This window comes from Armigeres subalbatus, chromosome 3, assembly GCF_024139115.2.
Source record: "Armigeres subalbatus isolate Guangzhou_Male chromosome 3, GZ_Asu_2, whole genome shotgun sequence".
NCBI classification, from domain to species: Eukaryota; Metazoa; Arthropoda; class Insecta; order Diptera; family Culicidae; genus Armigeres; species Armigeres subalbatus.
In genome coordinates, this window is record NC_085141.1 from 203,450,725 (window position 1) to 203,468,850 (window position 18,126).

The 18,126-nt window shown below is 40.3% G+C and overlaps 2 protein-coding genes across 2 annotated transcripts in view; both read right to left on the reverse strand.

Moving 5' to 3' along the window:
* Positions 1-13,549, reverse strand: part of LOC134226811 (dystrophin, isoforms A/C/F/G/H-like) — an 84,798-nt gene extending 71,249 nt beyond the window's left edge. Inside the window, exons 1-2 of the mRNA XM_062707815.1 lie at positions 13,308-13,549; positions 13,035-13,167 (exon numbers count right to left, since the gene is read on the reverse strand). Coding sequence (XP_062563799.1) covers positions 13,035-13,053 — 19 coding nt within the window. The 5' untranslated portion in view covers positions 13,054-13,167; positions 13,308-13,549. The remainder of the gene's footprint in view (positions 1-13,034; positions 13,168-13,307) is intronic.
* Positions 13,550-16,362: 2,813 nt separating this feature from the next.
* On the reverse strand, positions 16,363-17,257 carry LOC134222246 (uncharacterized). Its single transcript, XM_062701389.1, has 2 exons — positions 16,557-17,257; positions 16,363-16,480 (listed from the first exon to the last, which is right to left on the reverse strand). The coding sequence occupies exons 1-2, from the start codon at positions 17,255-17,257 to the stop codon at positions 16,363-16,365; spliced, it is 819 nt and encodes a 272-aa protein (XP_062557373.1).
* Positions 17,258-18,126: the final 869 nt, after the last annotated feature.

The window sequence follows — 18,126 nt, forward strand, 5'->3', positions numbered from 1 at the left end:
GTAATATTGGATTCAAAACTCACTTTCACTGATCATTATAACACTATTGTAAGCAATGCCAATAACATGTTAAGTTTCATAAAACGATTTTGTTACAATTTCCAGGACCCATACACCATAAAGACATTATATACTGCTTACGTAAGGCCAATTTTAGAATATTGTAGCATAGTTTGGTCCCCTTTCTCAACTACACATGCAGATAGAATAGAGTCAGTTCAAAAACAATTTTATTATATGTACTTCGCAAGTTAGGATGGGTCGTATTTCCATTGCCACCATATGTAGCTCGTTGCAAGCTTATTGATATTCAAACACTGAAAGTGCGTCGTGACTTTGCCATGGTATCTTTTATAAACAATATTGTCTCCCAAAGAATTGACTCCCCACAGCTATTATCAGAACTGAACTTTTATATACCGTCACGACAAACTATGCCAAATATGGACCTTTGAATCAGATGATGCTCACTTTTAATAAATATTGTAATAATATTGATTTAACTATGTCAAAAATGCAACTAAAACACTTCTTTACACGTATCTCAAGTTAATGGCACTCTATTAGAACATAAGAACATTATATAATATTTCAAAGAACTATTATTAGTTAAGGCTGCCAATGTAACTAGGTCTACAAAATTGATTGACGACAATAAATAAATTAAATTATTCTTGGCCCGATATAAGCGTTTGCCTCGAGATTAAAAAAAAATATGCCAAATGGTCACTATCAGAGCTTAAAATATTCATCTTCATGAAGCAACTTCGGTCCTAATTTTGACAAACATCGCATGAATATTCAAAACATAGAATTACATAGTCAGACGACTACTCCACCAACTCATTCATTCGACTTTCATTGAGTGTGGTTACTATGTGCAGAAAAAACATAATTGGCATTGTTTATGTTGATATTTAGCGTTCCTTTACAGTACTGTCTGATATCATAAATTTCAGTAGTCAAATGGTCATGTTCTATTCAAGTCTTTAAAGTCTGGTCCAAGATTCAGTTATCAATGGTATGGTAATGCTTCATTGCGTCTATTTCCTAGCTAAATGAATTAATTTTACGATTATGAAGCATTGATTTATATGAATAACATCATTAAAAATATGTACTACTCGTTGGATCTTTTGGTCACATAAAATACAATTATGTTGATGTGTATATGGTATAGGTATACACGATACACCTCGTTAAATTTGAATTGCTGACTATATTTCAAACTAGCAAAATAAACCCAGCTTTGCCCGGGTGTTGCAAATGTCACAATGAACTATTTGCAGCACAGCACTCTAGATCAATTACCGTGCGTTTAATTTGATTACCTGAACAGCTGACCCAAAATTGTATTCTAATGATTTTTTACATTTCCCCATTAAATTCACCAACCTTTTGTATATACAAACCTTGCGGATCCCAAAACGAATCGATTAGGGGAAAAATCTTGCAAATCGATCAAGCCGTTCGCGAGTTTAATCGTCAGGAAGGGAATCTCAACTCATTTTTATTATATAGATAGATAAACACCTTTCATGAAAACTTATTTTGAAACTAAAATATCGTATTACAATTTGATGAATATCAATAATCGTCCAAAGTTTTGAAAATTATCTAGTGAAAGCAGTCGAAACTGAATCGAAAAGCCAAAATTGGCCACAGTTTAGAACCGTTAACCAAACAATCTTAAAAAAATTGAGCCTGCTATTTTAACATCTACATATTTTGAACCATGTTCCAAGAAAACGCCTACCGTCGTGCGGGGCTTCTTTTGAAAAATAAGGGGCTACTTTGGACATTTTAAAACAAGAATTATAACGAAAATAACTATAAAATTGACATTATCACCAATCGGGTGTCTTGTTGATAGTTGGATGGCAACTTTCTGTTTCAAATTTGCTATTTTTTCCGTTTATTTTTTTCAAAAAATCAAAAATCCAAAGTAGCCCCCGGAATCAAAAGAAGCCCCGCACGACGGTAATACTATCTTTGTGGACTTATGACGGCCTTGCATAGCATCATCATCGTCTCGGAACTAGAATCAGTCAGTAAAGATTTCAAACCATTTCGTGAGCTTCCATTTGATGATGGGCTTAAAAAGACATTGATTGATCCTCCTCACGACCTTACACGTAAAAAAATAACCTTATATGTTATAGTTTCGGAATGTATGTGACTAATGCGATGTATAAGTTTTTTCTTATACATATCATTAGGCGCCTGCTTTGGCAAAAAAGTATTAGAAATCTTAATAATATATAACATTAAATTTTTTTACGTGTAGGTGGTCTAACTATTAGTCATGTAGAGAAAAGGATAGTGGATGAAAGCATCATATGGTCTATTCTCATGTACATAGGTGGCTAAGGTCTCAGTCAAACGTGACTCTATATCTTGTGTCATAAGGTAGTCAACTAATTTTATTTGTCTTTCAGAATACACTTAGTCACGTCTCCTATGTCCTTCAATGTATTATTATTTTTTCCTAACCCAAAAAAAATGAAGGTTTGTTTATACGTTGATCCATGCAGTAAAAGTAAGAGTAAAATAACAAAGATTACTGAGAAGAAATAACGAATACAATCACCGTATATAATGCAAAATTAGTAAATCTACAGTATCTACTTTCACTACTTACTGTATACTGAACTATGAACTACAATTGGTGCAATGGATGATCGTTTGCTTCCCAGTCTTTTGTGTTAGTATTTTGTTAGTTAAGACTGGTACTAGACCCTGCCGGAACCTCCGCAGCATATACCCAAGAAGATGTTGTTAGATCATGCGACACCTTCTCTAAGTATTTGCATGGAGGTATGATATATCAACTGTTTAATATTTTCTATATATTGGCAAAAAAATACTCGACGCGTTTCTGTTAAATTGAAATGTTACCGGGATTAAAATACGTACTTCAGTACTGCTTATAGTGTAACCTTACTCGGATGCAATTAAATTCATCTCGTTTTTGTCTAACGGTAATGTGGTGAGTACTAATAATACTAGCAATGTGTACTATAAAAGAACAAATTATTTCACAATTTTCACAATATGCAGACACTTGACTTATCAACGTTGACCCCATCATCCGTGGACAGGGGAATTCAGTTCTGTGTGATATATTACTTTACTCATTTAAAACGGGGTCCTGGAAGTGCGGGGTTAAGGACCACCTCCAACAGAAAACGAGGGAGGCAGGACTACATCCCCGACCCGCTAAACCGTTTTCATTGCCGCCAAGCCCATAGTCCCTTCGGTACAACCAGAAAGTAATGCTTCAAAGGGGGGGCAGTGCACAACGCACCCTCGAGGTTAGCTGCGTGTCCTTGCAGCACCGAACCAGCGCATTGCCGGCTTTCCAGGTGGCCTTACCACGCCCTATGCCCTCGGAAGGTGGGAAGGGTCGACTTCGCGCCTGCTTCCCTCTGCACGACTGGTATCAAGAATGATGATGCCGCGTGCACCCCAAATTGACCTCTCTGCGACAGGGCCTATTCGCCAACACACAGAGGGACTTGCCGACGCGGTGCCTACGCCTGCCCCAGCCTTGACGAGGACCCCTTTCCGTCCTCGGGCTCGGAACCCGCCCGGTTGACCAACGCCGCGAAAGCGACGATACCATGTTGTTCTTCGCGCGGCCACTTGTTCGATAAAAGGATCGAGTTCGACCACAGAGCATGACCACCGGTATGACCCATGAAGCCGACTCCGATCTCTTGGACCACCTCTTATTTGCGCCTGAACTAGCCATCCTTGAGTCCACGCGCCACCTTCTGTGTAGCTTCGAGACGATTTGGGCGATAGCTGATAAAACGGCGTTCCAGCCAACTTCATCTTTACACATCCTCCGAACTAGGTTGTCCGGGGTAGTGTCTAGACCACATGTGGCAAGCATGTGGTCACGCATTGCGCGAAAACGTGGGCACACGAACAACACGTGTTCCGCCGTTTCCTCTAAACCTGCGCACACCAAACACTCAGGCGAGGCCGAGCAAGCCAGCTGCGTTACCTGCACTGTGATTTTGCAGCACGCTTAAACGCCGGGCACATCGAACCTTGTGTTTGCTGTTCACAGCTTTGCTGGAACAAATCAAACAATTGGGAGGGTTCGTGCAGCATTGTGCCTTATGTCCCTCCAATCCGCAGCGTCGGCAGAGATCTGTCAGGGCCTTTGCAGTCCCATTGCTTGTGCCCCGGTTCCAGGCATTTGAAGCAAACTTCGGGTTACTCGTATATGCCCACAGGGCATACCGACCATCCCACCTTGACACTCCCTAACATAACTACCTTGGAGGCGTCCGCTGCAGATAGCCGAACCAATGCTACCTGCGTCCCTGCCGGACCTTTCCGTAGCCGAACGGCTGCGGTGGGCGTCTCCACTTCACACTGTCGCCGCAGTGCCGTGACGAGCTCTTCGACTTCGGTGATCTCGTCCAGGTCTTTAACCCTTAGATTCACCTCCGTCGTGAGTGCCCTAACCTTGACCGTCTCGCCTAGGACTGCCTCCGCCAACTTCTTGTAGGCGGCACCCTTTTGCGAGACGCCCCGCTTCAGCTCTAGGATCATCTCGCCCATCCGGGCACGTCTTATTCGACGTACGTCGGCGCCGAGTTCACCGAGCTTGACGTCACTCCTCATCGCCTTCAAGACGTCCGAGTACTTAGCCTCGTCCGTTTTGATGACTAGGGCATCGCCCCTGGAACGATTGGCGCCTACCCTAGACTTCTTGCTACCCTCATTCGCCTGGGCCTTCTTTTCGGCCCTTGACGTCTTCGGTTTCCTATTGTTCTTGACCAGGGTCCAGGAGGCGTCATCCCCCTCTATTTCCCTGGTCTGGAGAGGCTGAAAGCTCTCAGCCTGCCATAACCCATTACCACTATCTTTCCTGGGTGGACGGACCTTTCCAGGTCCTTCTTCCCCCGGTTTTTGAGGTACCTGGCCCGGGTTCAACTACCCACTACGCTTGTTCGGGGTAGTAACCCTCCGCGTTTTGGAGCGGCCCCAGGGAGCTCATCCCCTGGAGACTGTCTTCCCCGTTTTTGTGTCTGCTTCGTTGGAGCAGTCACCCCGACGTGCCCGCGAATACTTGAACCTCAGTCTGGGTAGACTTTGGCACCACCGTCTTCGCTGGCACGCCCTCGGTCGATTCGACCTTGCCCGAGTCCGCGAATCCTTGGGCCTCAGTCTGGGTAGTCTGGTAGCATCGACTTTCGAAGTTTCAGCAAGCTCCTCTTGAGTTCCTTACTGATATTATGCTTCGATGACGCAAAGTCTATGATGGCGTCCAGCTGTTCCGTCGCCACCTCGAAGGCCGAAAGCCCATCGCGTTTGCGGTTCATCGTCTTCACTATAACCTCTACCGGCGTTTCTTTAGCCGAGATGAAGGTTAAGTGACCCACGCTGGCGCTGCGCACTGAGCTGCCGACTATTGCCTCTGGCCTCCTAGGCGGAGACCTGAACAACCCACCTCTTGCGAAGGGGTTGTCGCCTACACTATTACCACTAATTGAAGAATTGACTTGGTTTTCCATTTTGGTTCCACGAGTTGCTCGGGAAAAGAGGTCCACCACGCCAGAGCCCACCATGACGCGGTAATGGACAATTACTGTGGAGGGTGCCCAGGTACCCCACAGGCTCCGTTAAAGGCCTAGCTCATTATTTCACCCCCCTGGCCATGCGTCCCACGGTGCCCCCAGATGTGAATATTATCGCACTTTCATGAACCTCCGTGTTTTTTTCACGAAAAGAAAGCTTAGAGCACCAGGAAAAGGATACGGGGTGTTTTAAAATCTTTCATCGGTGAAATTTTGAATACGGCCCATTTTAAAATTGTATGGTTTTTCTCATATACATACATGTTGGCTGCAAAATATAAATATATAGTGATTTCCTTTTCAATAGTATGTAATTAAATCAAGTATTGTTGAAATGCCAGTAGCAATACGAAATCTGCCAAATAAATTAATGTTCTTCGACATTCGGGTAATGTGTCCAGCCCACGTAGGTCTGTCATACATTAAGATTGGTCGAACTATAAATCTGATTGAGTTTTTGCTCTTGATTAGACAGTTTGCTCTCCAGATTAGACAATCCAATGTTTTCATGGTAAAAAACCCAAGACATGTTATGATATTGAGTAAGTGATATGTTCCCAATAGTCATGAAGATCGATCACGAAAAGCGCCGCAACTTAGTTTGCGTTCTGTATTTGGAAAGGAATTCCTAATAAAAGATGTGTGCAAATGTCAATTCACTATTGCATTATAACGATAAATTCAACGAATTTTAATGGGTATTGTAAGAAAAGTGTCACATGTAAACATAATAAATTAAAACAAGCATAAAATATTCGCTTTCCTAATGCATCAGTAATTGTCACTGGTTACAAAAACCTACATGGACAGATAAATCAACCCAAAACTTCAGTTCAAAATACTTACTGATGAGAATATCGCAACAAAATTTACTCAAAATTTGGGTAGTTTTCCTTTTCTTTCCCATAATTGTTCATGAACCGAGAGCAAGATGCAAGCACCTCACCGGGGTAGTTCGGTCCAACAACCCAAATTTTGAGTATATTCAATATTTTCAATTTTGTGTGTATCAAAGTTCACTTTGTTTAAATTAAGCTTAGGGGGCCGTACACTAATTACTTAAGCAGCTTTTCTGAGTTTTTCAACCCCCCTCCCCCATGTAAGATTCCCACGGTAAGCTTAGCAAGTTATTCCATCAAAATAACTTGATTTTTAGAACATGGCTAGTTTCACTCACTTAAATGAGTAGATTCACTTACTCTCCCAAAATGGATAAATTTTCCAGCAGAGGGAAAGAGATAGCAAACAGAAGTACCTATTAATGAGTAAACGAGTTTCTCCGTGTATTGAAATTAGCTATATTTCAAAAATAAAGTAATTTGGGTGGAATGCAGCTGAATAATAAACGCTAAAAATAATGATGATGTCTTTCCCCTATTGTTCGCTTTTGGACAAATTTTAGAATGATTGAAATGCGATATTTTCAGTGTTAAACAATAGAACTTGCTAAGCTTACCGTGTACTGATTGCATAGGTATTGAGTCTTTTGCTAGATTTTTGAAACCAGTGATTTGTTTTTATTATAATCATACAATTTTACATATCTGTGCTCAGGCTTTGACAGGCTTGTTTTAATTGATTATGTTTACATGTGATACTTTTCTTACAATACCTATTATCCAACAAAATTCGTTGAATTTATCGTGATAATGCTGAAACGTTCCGTTCTGTTTAGTTTAAGCTAACGGCTTAAGCGCCACCTTTAGAGAAAGGACCGTTATCTCTGTAGAAATATCCCGGCATGAGGCTGCCTCCTCAGGGCAGGCCAACAGTATTTATTGTCGAACTAATATTCCACTTCGACCCAAACGTTTAACTGAACCCAATATTTTGTTAAAGCACACCGCGTTGAAAATTAATACGCTTCAAAACCAAATGGCAGTAAAACAATCCGAATAAAAGATTCAAGCAACTTCGATTTAAATTTAAAAACATCAACGACCGAAATCGGATAGAACTTTTCCAAACTCGAAGTAATTTATTTATTCCATAATTTATTAAGTCGGTCTCTAAGCGATAGTCGTTGAATTTAAAAAGTTTTACAAAATTCTATTTCGATTCACAGTTTCGATTCTAATTTATTAGCCTAGGCAACCCTAGCGGCTATGTGACGTCACGTCTAATTAGCGAAGCTTTTAATTAGTACAGAGTAACCTACATTGATTCACTCGCCCTACATATACATCAAACCTGCATCCGTCTAGGCGATGCTCCAGGCGGTTGGGTATAGGCGTCGTTCTAGCGTCGACAATTCTTTGACGAGCTTTTTCTTGCGTACGACAATCCAAATCCGAATTACCCGCGTTCAAAATCTGCAACTCGTGTGTGAGCTTTTTCTTCGGGGTATATGCGTCCCCGGGCTTCGGTGGAGTGAGAGCTTTATGTAACGTCGCTCTAGGCTCACAGCTTGACGGAACGAGTCACGTGGTGAATAAGTATGACCGCCAACGGAGTTGAACGGATTCCAATTGGACCAACGAGTGTGGAAAATGCCACCCACAATTAGAACTTGTCCGTCGGAGAATAGACTGGTCCAAATCGCCACCGCATGGCTCGTATGATGACGACTCAGCGCCAATTCACGCTTGGATTATCGGAAAAACTGGACCAACCCGGATAAACCGCCCACGTTGTTGGGCCTGACTATGCCTAAACAACGTATTATAAACTTTACTTCACTTTTGTCCACCGAAAACACACTAAAGCTTACCTGACTAATATGTCCTTCCAATTTCCGATCAATTTATTTCAATTTATATTCTAACGAACTTTTCAAATTCAGCTATTAAAAGATATTCATCATTATTTATGCTAAAGTTAATGAAAATCGCGGAAACTTACTTCGAATTTAGTTAAATCAAATCACGAAACTTTTTTTCAAAATGGCGTTGAAGAATAAACTTTCACTTGGAAAATATAGTGTTTTCACTAGCACGAACTCCACCAGAAAGAAAGCACGAACGCGAATCGAAATGGCTCGAACCTAAAATTTAGACGCAATTACTACCCAATGGTGTACAATGGGCTCTATACCTCTTTTACCATTGGAAATGGCTCGAACCTAAAATTTAGACGCAATTACTACCCAATGGTGTACAATGGGCTCTATACCTCTTTTACCATTGGTCAGTTCTGGAGAGTGAGAGATTTTCTAAATTTTCTTTTGATTTCCATTTTCAAATAGTTCGGCTAATCGAAGGTCAGTGGAAATTTACTACTGCGCAATTGACAAATTTCACTGCAGTCGCCTTTAATAAGGTGACTGATCAGGTTTTCTAAAGTTTGCGTAGAACATTCATACCGAAATATTTCGTCATAGAGTAGCTGACATTCAGAGGGCAGCACAATTCTAATATAAATAAGCTTTGATCGGTTATTGATAAATCCGAAATCAATTACACTGCAAAATGTGTTGTTGAATTTTAGTTATTTTAGTTTAGTATTGACGGAACCGATTGAAATCTTACAATGCAATAGTGAATTGGCATTTGCACACATCTTTTATTAGGAATTCCTTTCCAAATACAGAACGCAAACTAAGTTGCGGCGCTTTTCGTGATCGATCTTCATGACTATTGGGAACATATCACTTACTCAATATCATAACATGTCTTGGGTTTTTTACCATGAAAACATTGGATTGTCTAATCTGGAGAGCAAACTGTGCAATCAAGAGCAAAAACTCAATCAGATTTATAGTTCGACCAATCTTAATGTATGACAGACCTACGTGGGCTGGACACATTACCCGAATGTCGAAGAACATTAATTTATTTGGCAGATTTCGTATTGCTACTAGCATTTCAACAATACTTGATTTAATTACTATTGAAAAGGAAATCACTATATATTTATAATTTGCAGCTAACATATGTATATGTGTATGAGAAAAACCATACAATTTTAAAATGGGCCGTATTCAAAATTTCACCGATGAAAGATTTTAAAACACCCCGTATCCTTTTCCTGGTGCTCTAAGCTTTCTTTTCGTGAGAAAATCACGGAGGTTCATGGAAGTTTGATAATATTCGCATCTGGGGGCACCGTGCATCCCCTCGGCACGGGTCGCTTAACGCCTTGAGATATGGGGTTAGAGACGATGGTCCCCTTGGTCGCACCTACTCACTCTAGCTGATGTCAGAAGGACAACAGTGCCCAGGCTGCACTACCAGCTAAGTACGTAACCCTTAGCTGGCGGTCAATTGTCATCGGAAGACCCGTGGAAGCGTGAGATTGGAACTTGTGAGGACCAGAGCTGTGTAGGTCGTTCCTTCCCAGATTTCAACTGACCATTTCGCAGCCCCAAGTGTATTAGTGGATGGTGGAAAATGTAAACAGCAAATGGTGACGTACATATTTGCACGGCTTCTAATGGGAGCTGGTTCGAATATAGTAGTGAAAGCTTTTTCGCTATACACGAAAGGTACGTACACAAAATATGGATTTCCATACCTTAGTATCTATTTTCATTGGGAGGCAACAAACATTTGACAGCTTAGCACCCGCCTGGACAGTCCAGAGCCGACTATGAAGGTGTCTGGAGGTGAGCTAACAAGTGAAGAAAGGTGGACTTTACCAAAAAATTTCGATTATTTTACACTCTGCACTATGCCAATGGTCGTAAGGGCATTATGCCATTTGGGGTAGCCCCATGCATGATTTACAGCGAAGTATTGCGGGGTACTAAACTGTTTTGTTGGTTAAATGTTGTTAAAAATGTGCATTTACAAAATTGCTAAAAATAAAATTCTGAACGGACTATTATTACGTTATCCTGCCCATTGCAAAGAACTTTTTAAAAGCTTTCCAACGATGTATAAAAATGATACTTGTGGGAAGAAAACATAGCAAAGCTGCCCGATTTAGAAAAAAAACGCGAAAATTTTGTTTCTAGGATGGGCCGTTTTACACACCCCTCCATCGTAATCGGATATTAAAAATATAGCTTATAAGCTGTGTGTTCATCACATTCCATACGCAAAAAAAATGACATTTTTGTAGTTTTGGCCACTGCTTTGTATGGGGCCGTCCTATTGTGCCGCTTAGCGCCTCAACACCAAAAAGGTCGCCCTGCATCAGACAATGTAATCGACGGATATTTTTAAATGAAAGTGAACTATCCTGACAGTACATATTTATTGCATTATCGAATATATAAGGAACATTCGATGTTTTCTTTATTCATCGCTCTGTTTCTTATGAAATAGCTATTATGAAAGTTCATCTTACAACTTATTTAAACCTCGTTTGGCAAAAAATACCATAAATAGACAGGCTATTTTATGAAGCAATATGTACTAATTAGCCTTGCGAGCAAAGGCGTAGGATTGCCAATCCGGAGATGGCGGGTTCGATTCTTGGTCCCATCTATGATGTTTTCGGATTGAAAACATTCTCGACACCCTGGGCTTAGTGAATCCATTCTACTTTGCCACACAAAATTACATACTCATGCATTGGCGGGAAAGAAAGCTTTCAAATTATATCTGTGGAAATGCAAATAGAACACTAAGTTGAAAAGCAGGCCAAGCTCCAGTTTGAATGTAGAGCCATAGAAGAAGAAGAAATACTAATAAATATCCAAAATATTATAATTTAAATTATATTAATTCCTAACAAATTATTGTCTACCATCATTTTTTCACCTATCGCTACATGTAAAAGCTAAAAGGCCAAATAAATAACATACTAAGCATTACTCCGTGACGTGATTAACCAGAAAAATCGCAATTGCACAGGGAATCAATAGATGGAAGCATGGGATTTGCTCTCCAACCTCAAATGCGCACAGTCGTATAGTCCTAGCATAAACAAATTGAACCTAAACTCATCACATTCATCGTCGTTCAAACACTAAAAACATCTGTTGATTTCAGTTAGTTGGGCAAATCACGAAACAGATGTAAGTGAACATAGTGAGCAAACGTCAAACTCGAGCAAATACGATGCGCGCGCCACGAGTGATCGATTGGCCAACTAATCTAATTATTATTTGAATAGACCATTAAATCAGTGAACAATGGAAATTTGACGAGTGAAATGTCTGTTTGTCTGTGGTCCTAGTATTTAGGTCAAAAACGGCGCTGCCCTCGTCCTCACGGTCACGGTCGGAGGTGGGAAGGAATTGATTATGAAGCCGAGAACACCTCTGCACTCGCCACGAGTTCATGCGGAATTCATATTGGGTTAGGTTCTATGGAAAAGGTTCGTCTAGGTTAACAGATTGTCAATGTGATAGTACTGAAAGAATAATTATATTCTAATTGCATTCCGAAACGAATTCTATCAGTTACTTGCTAGAATTAGTCAAGGATAGAAGATGGAAACGATATAAAAATCCATTTTCTAGTTCTAGCGATTGCTAGAACATGAGACATTTGGAGATAGAAAATAAGAGGAATGAAACAACAGGCCGGAGATTGAACGCACAACCTCCTGCGTATGAGACAGAAGTGGTAACCGTATGACCACTAAGCACGTTATAGTAAAATCTTGTTTCATTGATACGATACATTGATTTTTATTGCCCTATGATAGCTTTTTTCTCTTTTCCCGGTTGTAGTCTAACTTTGAATTTTTATCGATCGATTGTTAAATACGTTTCATATAGAAGGACTTGACCGATTCGAGTGCAACTAGTTTTATTCGACGGAGAAACTTTCTTAGTGACACTAGTGTTTTTGTTTGCTAATGACTCATGCGGTTTGAATAATATTTCTATGTTTCTTTTAACAAATACGCTGTTTACATGCACACCTTAAATTAAAAATCATTAATCAATTTATCCGTGACGCAATCCATTACTCTCATAGTTAAGTAATTCTTAAGCAGCGTGATATAATCGCCTCAAAGCTTTTAACCGCCAAAATGTAGGCAATTTACGTTGCATTTACCATACTAATTCGAATTCAACACATTGAATCGAGAAAGGCATAATCATTACTGAGGGATAAATTTGGGTTTTTAAATTTTTCAAAATATATACTTATATATATATTTAGTTTGTCATACGGCCTATATATGGGCCTTCCTCAGCCGTGCAGTAACATGGGTGACTACAAAGCAAGACCATGCTGAAGGAGGCTGGGTGTGATTCCCAGTCCGGTCGGCTAGAAATTTTCGGCTTTCTCGTCTTCCCTGGCCATAAAAGTAACATTGTGTTTTGCTTCATAATAAAAGAATGAAAAATTGATACCGTGGCACAACCAATAACTGTGCATGTACTGAATGAGCATTAAGCTGCGAGGCGACAATGTCCCAGTGGGGGATGTATTGCCAATAAGAAGCCTTCTTTTGGTGCCTAATATCTTCAACATGCTGCGCAAGTACAAACAGTGCTTTAACGCGGTATAACATCGGTGGATTACCTAATTGACACTCCCTTTAATGTAGATGTATGAGCCAGCATTATCTTATCAGTTCATTGGCAATACTTACCGATAAAAACAGGCTCCATGGTTTTTAGTTATTCGTGACTAAACGCATATTTTAGAAAACTTTACTTCGATTTTTAAGTTTTGTCGTTTCTAAATTGCCTCAACTTTATATATAAGCATATTATATGTAGTAACTGTTATAAAATTGAATGTATTATTATTATTATTGCCAGCATGCAATATTTACATCCAATATTCGTAGAATAAAGCGGTTTGTTTACAAACAGCCGTCTATTTTCTATTTAGGTACTCCACACACACTTCTGCTACTGACCACACAACCACATTGATGCACTTTTTCCCAAGAAAAAAAAAACTAATCCAACAAGTGGTCACGATCTTGTTTTCACAAAATTCCGACGAAAAACCTTTTCTTCCTGAAAACTTTTACGTCCACCTGTTTCACAGCCACTAGCGGAACAAATTTTGCATAAAATATCGCACTTTGAAATCACTTTTGTTCGTAAAATTCGTTTTTTTTTCGGAACGCGATTTGTTGCAAATCTGTCACCGATCGAAAAGAGTAAAATAGTTTAAGCACTTTTCACGCGCAACTCCACAGAAGCTGTCGCTGCGCAATGCGTAAGAAATGTAACGCCAGGTTTGAGAGAAAGGTGGCGCAACTCAGTTATATACACTGAAAACAATGATCGGGTATATTGTCGGCGTAGCACCAAGTTAAATAGAATTCGGAAGTCGGGACTTCTGAACCGAACTTTCTTCCGAAGTTTTATTTGTCAAACTAATTGATGCGTTGTTTAGCGCATCTGTAGGCGAATCCAGCGCACTACTTCCGAAATTGGGAAAGTTGCCTGTATCTGGAGGAAAATCCAACTTCGGTATAAAAAGCGGTATAAATTTATTCCGGATACACAATATTTTACAAGATATTTTAGTTACAATGTTAAAAAGATATTTTAGTTACTAGATAAAGATTGTCGCTTCGGTTCCCTTTGTTCTGCTGTCCGGAACATGTTGGGTACTAAGGGTCTGTCTCATTTTGATAATTAAACTAAAAATAAACTTAAAAGCGACATTTCAATAATTATCGAATAACCCTGCTCACAGAGCAAGATTACTTTTGACAGATATCGAATCATTTTGCATCGATGTCTTATTGGAATTGCTGGGTAGCACCAGCCATTCTTATGACCGGGTTATTTGCTAATTTTCGAACTGTCACTTTTAATTTTAATTCTCCAAATGAGACAGACCCTAAGCTGTCAAATCGTATGGATTTTCCTTCTCTGACATTTAGCTCCCCTATCCTCGCCAGCAAAAGATGTTCCGGACAGCGACAATCTTTATCTAATAACTAAAATATCTTTTCAATGTTACAATGGGTCGTATGAATAAAAAGTAGTAAGTTCAACTTTACTACATTTTCAGTAGTAAACGTCACTTGTGGAACATGTTCGTATGAATAAAAGAGACTTTACTACACCAAAAATATCTATATAAGATATATGTGTAGCCGTTATAAATTTTTGCAATAGCTCCACCCTAATATAATGGATATAGAACCACTTCTTCTTCCTCTTATTGGTATTACATCCCCACACTAGGACAGAGCCACCTCGCAGCTTAGTGTTCATCAAGCACTTCCACAGTTATTAACTGCGAGGTTTCTAATAGTACGTTCAGATTATGAGCTATATCACTTGATATAGCGAATCTTGACATGAGATGCCATATGCATTATTTCCAGTGGAAACTAGATGTACAAACACTGATGTCAAGATGCTCTATATCAAGTGATATAGCTCATAATCTGAACGTACTATAAGCCAGGCTACACTAATAAAAATCCACACATTTTTATTGGCAAAAATGTAGGCTCCGTCAGACGTTGCAAGCAAATCACTCGTGCGAGCGAATGATTTCTGAGAGCACTCGCAATTGCAGTCACACGTAGCAGTTTTTTACTTTAAGCAAATGACAAATTTACTCTCATGCAAATATAAACAAAAACGAAAAACTTGGTTTTCGGCCACAAAATCTAATTTCATTCCTATTTTTGCAGTGCAACACTGCCACCTGAAAACGTTTTCACTTTTGCGAGCGAAAAATTTGCTAGTGCTGCACTAGCAAGCGCAATTTCGTTTCTGCGAGTTGAAAATTTTTAGCGCTTAGCAGTCACACATTGCAAGCGAGCGTTTGCTTACGAGCTGTCATTTGTTTGCATGCAATCACTTTCAGTGTAGTCAGACAGGCAAATTTTTGACAGTTGTCACTTTCTGCGAGCAAAATGCTCGTTGCGAGTGATTTGCTTGCAACGTCTGAGGGCACCTTAAAGAAATTTACAAATGAATTTTATGTGTGCGTTAATAGCCACCCGCTATAGGAGAATCCACATAAAGGTTATTAGTTAATAACGGTTATGTGTGTTTCCACATATATGCTATGCGAATTCCCGTAGCCATTATGTGGGAAATGCTATAGTCAAAATTTATGTGTGCGACACATAATGAATATGATTGGATTTTTGTCAGTGTACCATTTTTGCATTCGTATATCTTGAGGCTAGCACGATGATACTTTTAAGCCCAGGGAAGTCGAGACAATTTCCAATCCGAAAATTGCCTAGACCGGCACCGGGAATCGTACCCAGCCACCCTCAGCATGGTCTTGCTTTGTAGCTGTGCATTTTACCGCACGGCTAAGGAGGGCCGTGGGATATAGAACCACACATAAATTAAATAATTGCTAGTACGAGACCACACATAAAGTTTATTTGGATATATATTTTATTAGTAGTTCGTATTGGAGAATTCCCGTTTCGCGGAAGCCAAGGGAAGATCCATAAAGTACGTCACGCAAAAATCGGCGATTTTCGACCCCCCCTCCCCCCTTCGTCACACTTTTTGTAATAAACCTCTAAAATTTTTGTATGGATCGTCACGCTGCTCTGAACCCCCCCTCCCCCCTAGAGGCGTGACGTACTTTGTGGCCGGCCCCCAACAATTCAGTGAACAAGGGAAACAGGCGGTAAGAAAACAAAACACACGCGAGATACTTTTCGAGTTCAATTTTATTACGACTTGTTCGTTCGAGTACAAAAAACATTATGAAAGCGGAAATGCTTCAACGCGCGCTTCTGTTTTGACAGTTGCACAAGATTCATATAAAAGGAATAGCAAGGTAACATATATACAGGGTGATCATTGTTCTACACTTCAATACTCCTCCTCAATGAACACAAACTTAACGACATAGTCCCACACGTTCTAGTTGTTGTAGGAACTTAATTGATCCAAGTGGCTTAGTTAGTACATCCGCCACCATGAGATCCGTTGGACAATAAACAAGTTGCACTTCTTTTTGGTCACTCAGATTCCTGATGAAATGTTGCCTTGTGTCGATGTGTTTCGATCTCTTGGTGGTACGTTCAGCTCGTACGAAACTAAGGCAACTTTGGTTATCTTCAAAAACTTTTGTTGCGCCTTTCTGTGATTCCCCAAGGTCAGTCATTAGCTGTCGAATCCATATTAGTTCCTGGCACGTGTCACTTAGAGCGACATACTCTGCTTCCATGGACGACAGTGTAACGCACGACTGCCGACGGCTTACCCAAGTGATCGGTCCCATTCCATAGAAGAAAATGAATCCGGTCGTAGACTTACGGCTTTCATGGTCACCTGCCCAATCAGCATCCGAGTATCCTCGCAAAGACCATCCTTCTCCAGGACCAAACTTCAGCTTCAACTCCTTAGTACCCTTAAGGTACCGTAACACTCGCTTGGCCGCTTTCCAATCATTGATTGTTGGTTGGCTAACTCTTCGCCCAAGGAACAATACACTAGCAGCTATATCCGGTCTTGCATTAACGGAGATGTACAAAAGTGCACCGACCAAACTTCGATAACGAGTAATATCACTTAATGGTTGACTACCCTCATAGCGCACATACCCAGGGTCCATGGGTGTCTTGCATGGATTGCACTCTGCAAGTCCGAACTTCTCTACCAACTCTTCAATATAGCTTGTCAACCTCAAACTGTAACATCCATCCTCGCGACGAACTTCTTGTCCGAGAAAATATTTCACCATACCGAGATCCGTGATATCAAAACTCTTTCGCAACGTCATGAGCACATCCGAAATTTTGGCAGCATCTTTACATCCGACCAACAAATCATCCACATAGACAACGAGGATGATCGTATCTCCACCGTCCTGCCGAATATACAAGCAAGCATCGGATTGGCACTGCCGAAAACCCATTTTCACTAACACTGAATGGAGCGCTTGATTCCAACAACGCGCGGATTGTTTTAGTCCGTATATACTCTTTCGTAATTTACACACATACTCTTTCTTTTCATTAACTTCGTATCCCGGCGGCTGCCGCATGTACACTTCTTCTTCAATTGATCCGTTGAGGTACGCCGTTTTGACATCAAAATGATGTAACAGCATCTCGGTCTTGCCCGCCACTGCTAACACGGCTCGAAAAGTTGTCTGCCTTGTCACTGGTGCAAATATATCGCCACTTGTAAAAGAAATTTTTGCACTCTCCGCCATTTTGTTTATCACGTGATAAAACACTAACGGCTTCGTATCCACGTCTTCGGAAGTATTCCGGAAAAACTGTTTCTTCACACGACCGCACTTTTCACTAGCCACACGCTGGGCCAATAACCTATTGGAGAATTCCCGTTTCGCGGAAGCCAACAATTCAGTGAACAAGGGAAACAGGCGGTAAGAAAACAAAACACACGCGAGATACTTTTCGAGTTCAATTTTATTACGACTTGTTCGTTCGAGTACAAAAAACATTATGAAAGCGGAAATGCTTCAACGCGCGCTTCTGTTTTGACAGTTGCACAAGATTCATATAAAAGGAATAGCAAGGTAACATATATACAAGGTGATCATTGTTCTACACTTCAATAGTTCGCGTGTAGAATGGTTATGTGTGCACTGATATACATCATAAGTTAAATCTATTTGCCAATAAATATGTGTGGATTTTTAGTAGTTTTCCTCGCAGTTAATAACTGTGGAAGTGCTTAATGAACACTAAGGGTCTGTCTCAATTGGATAATTAAACTGAAATTAAACTCAAAAGTGAGATTTCAATAATTACCAAA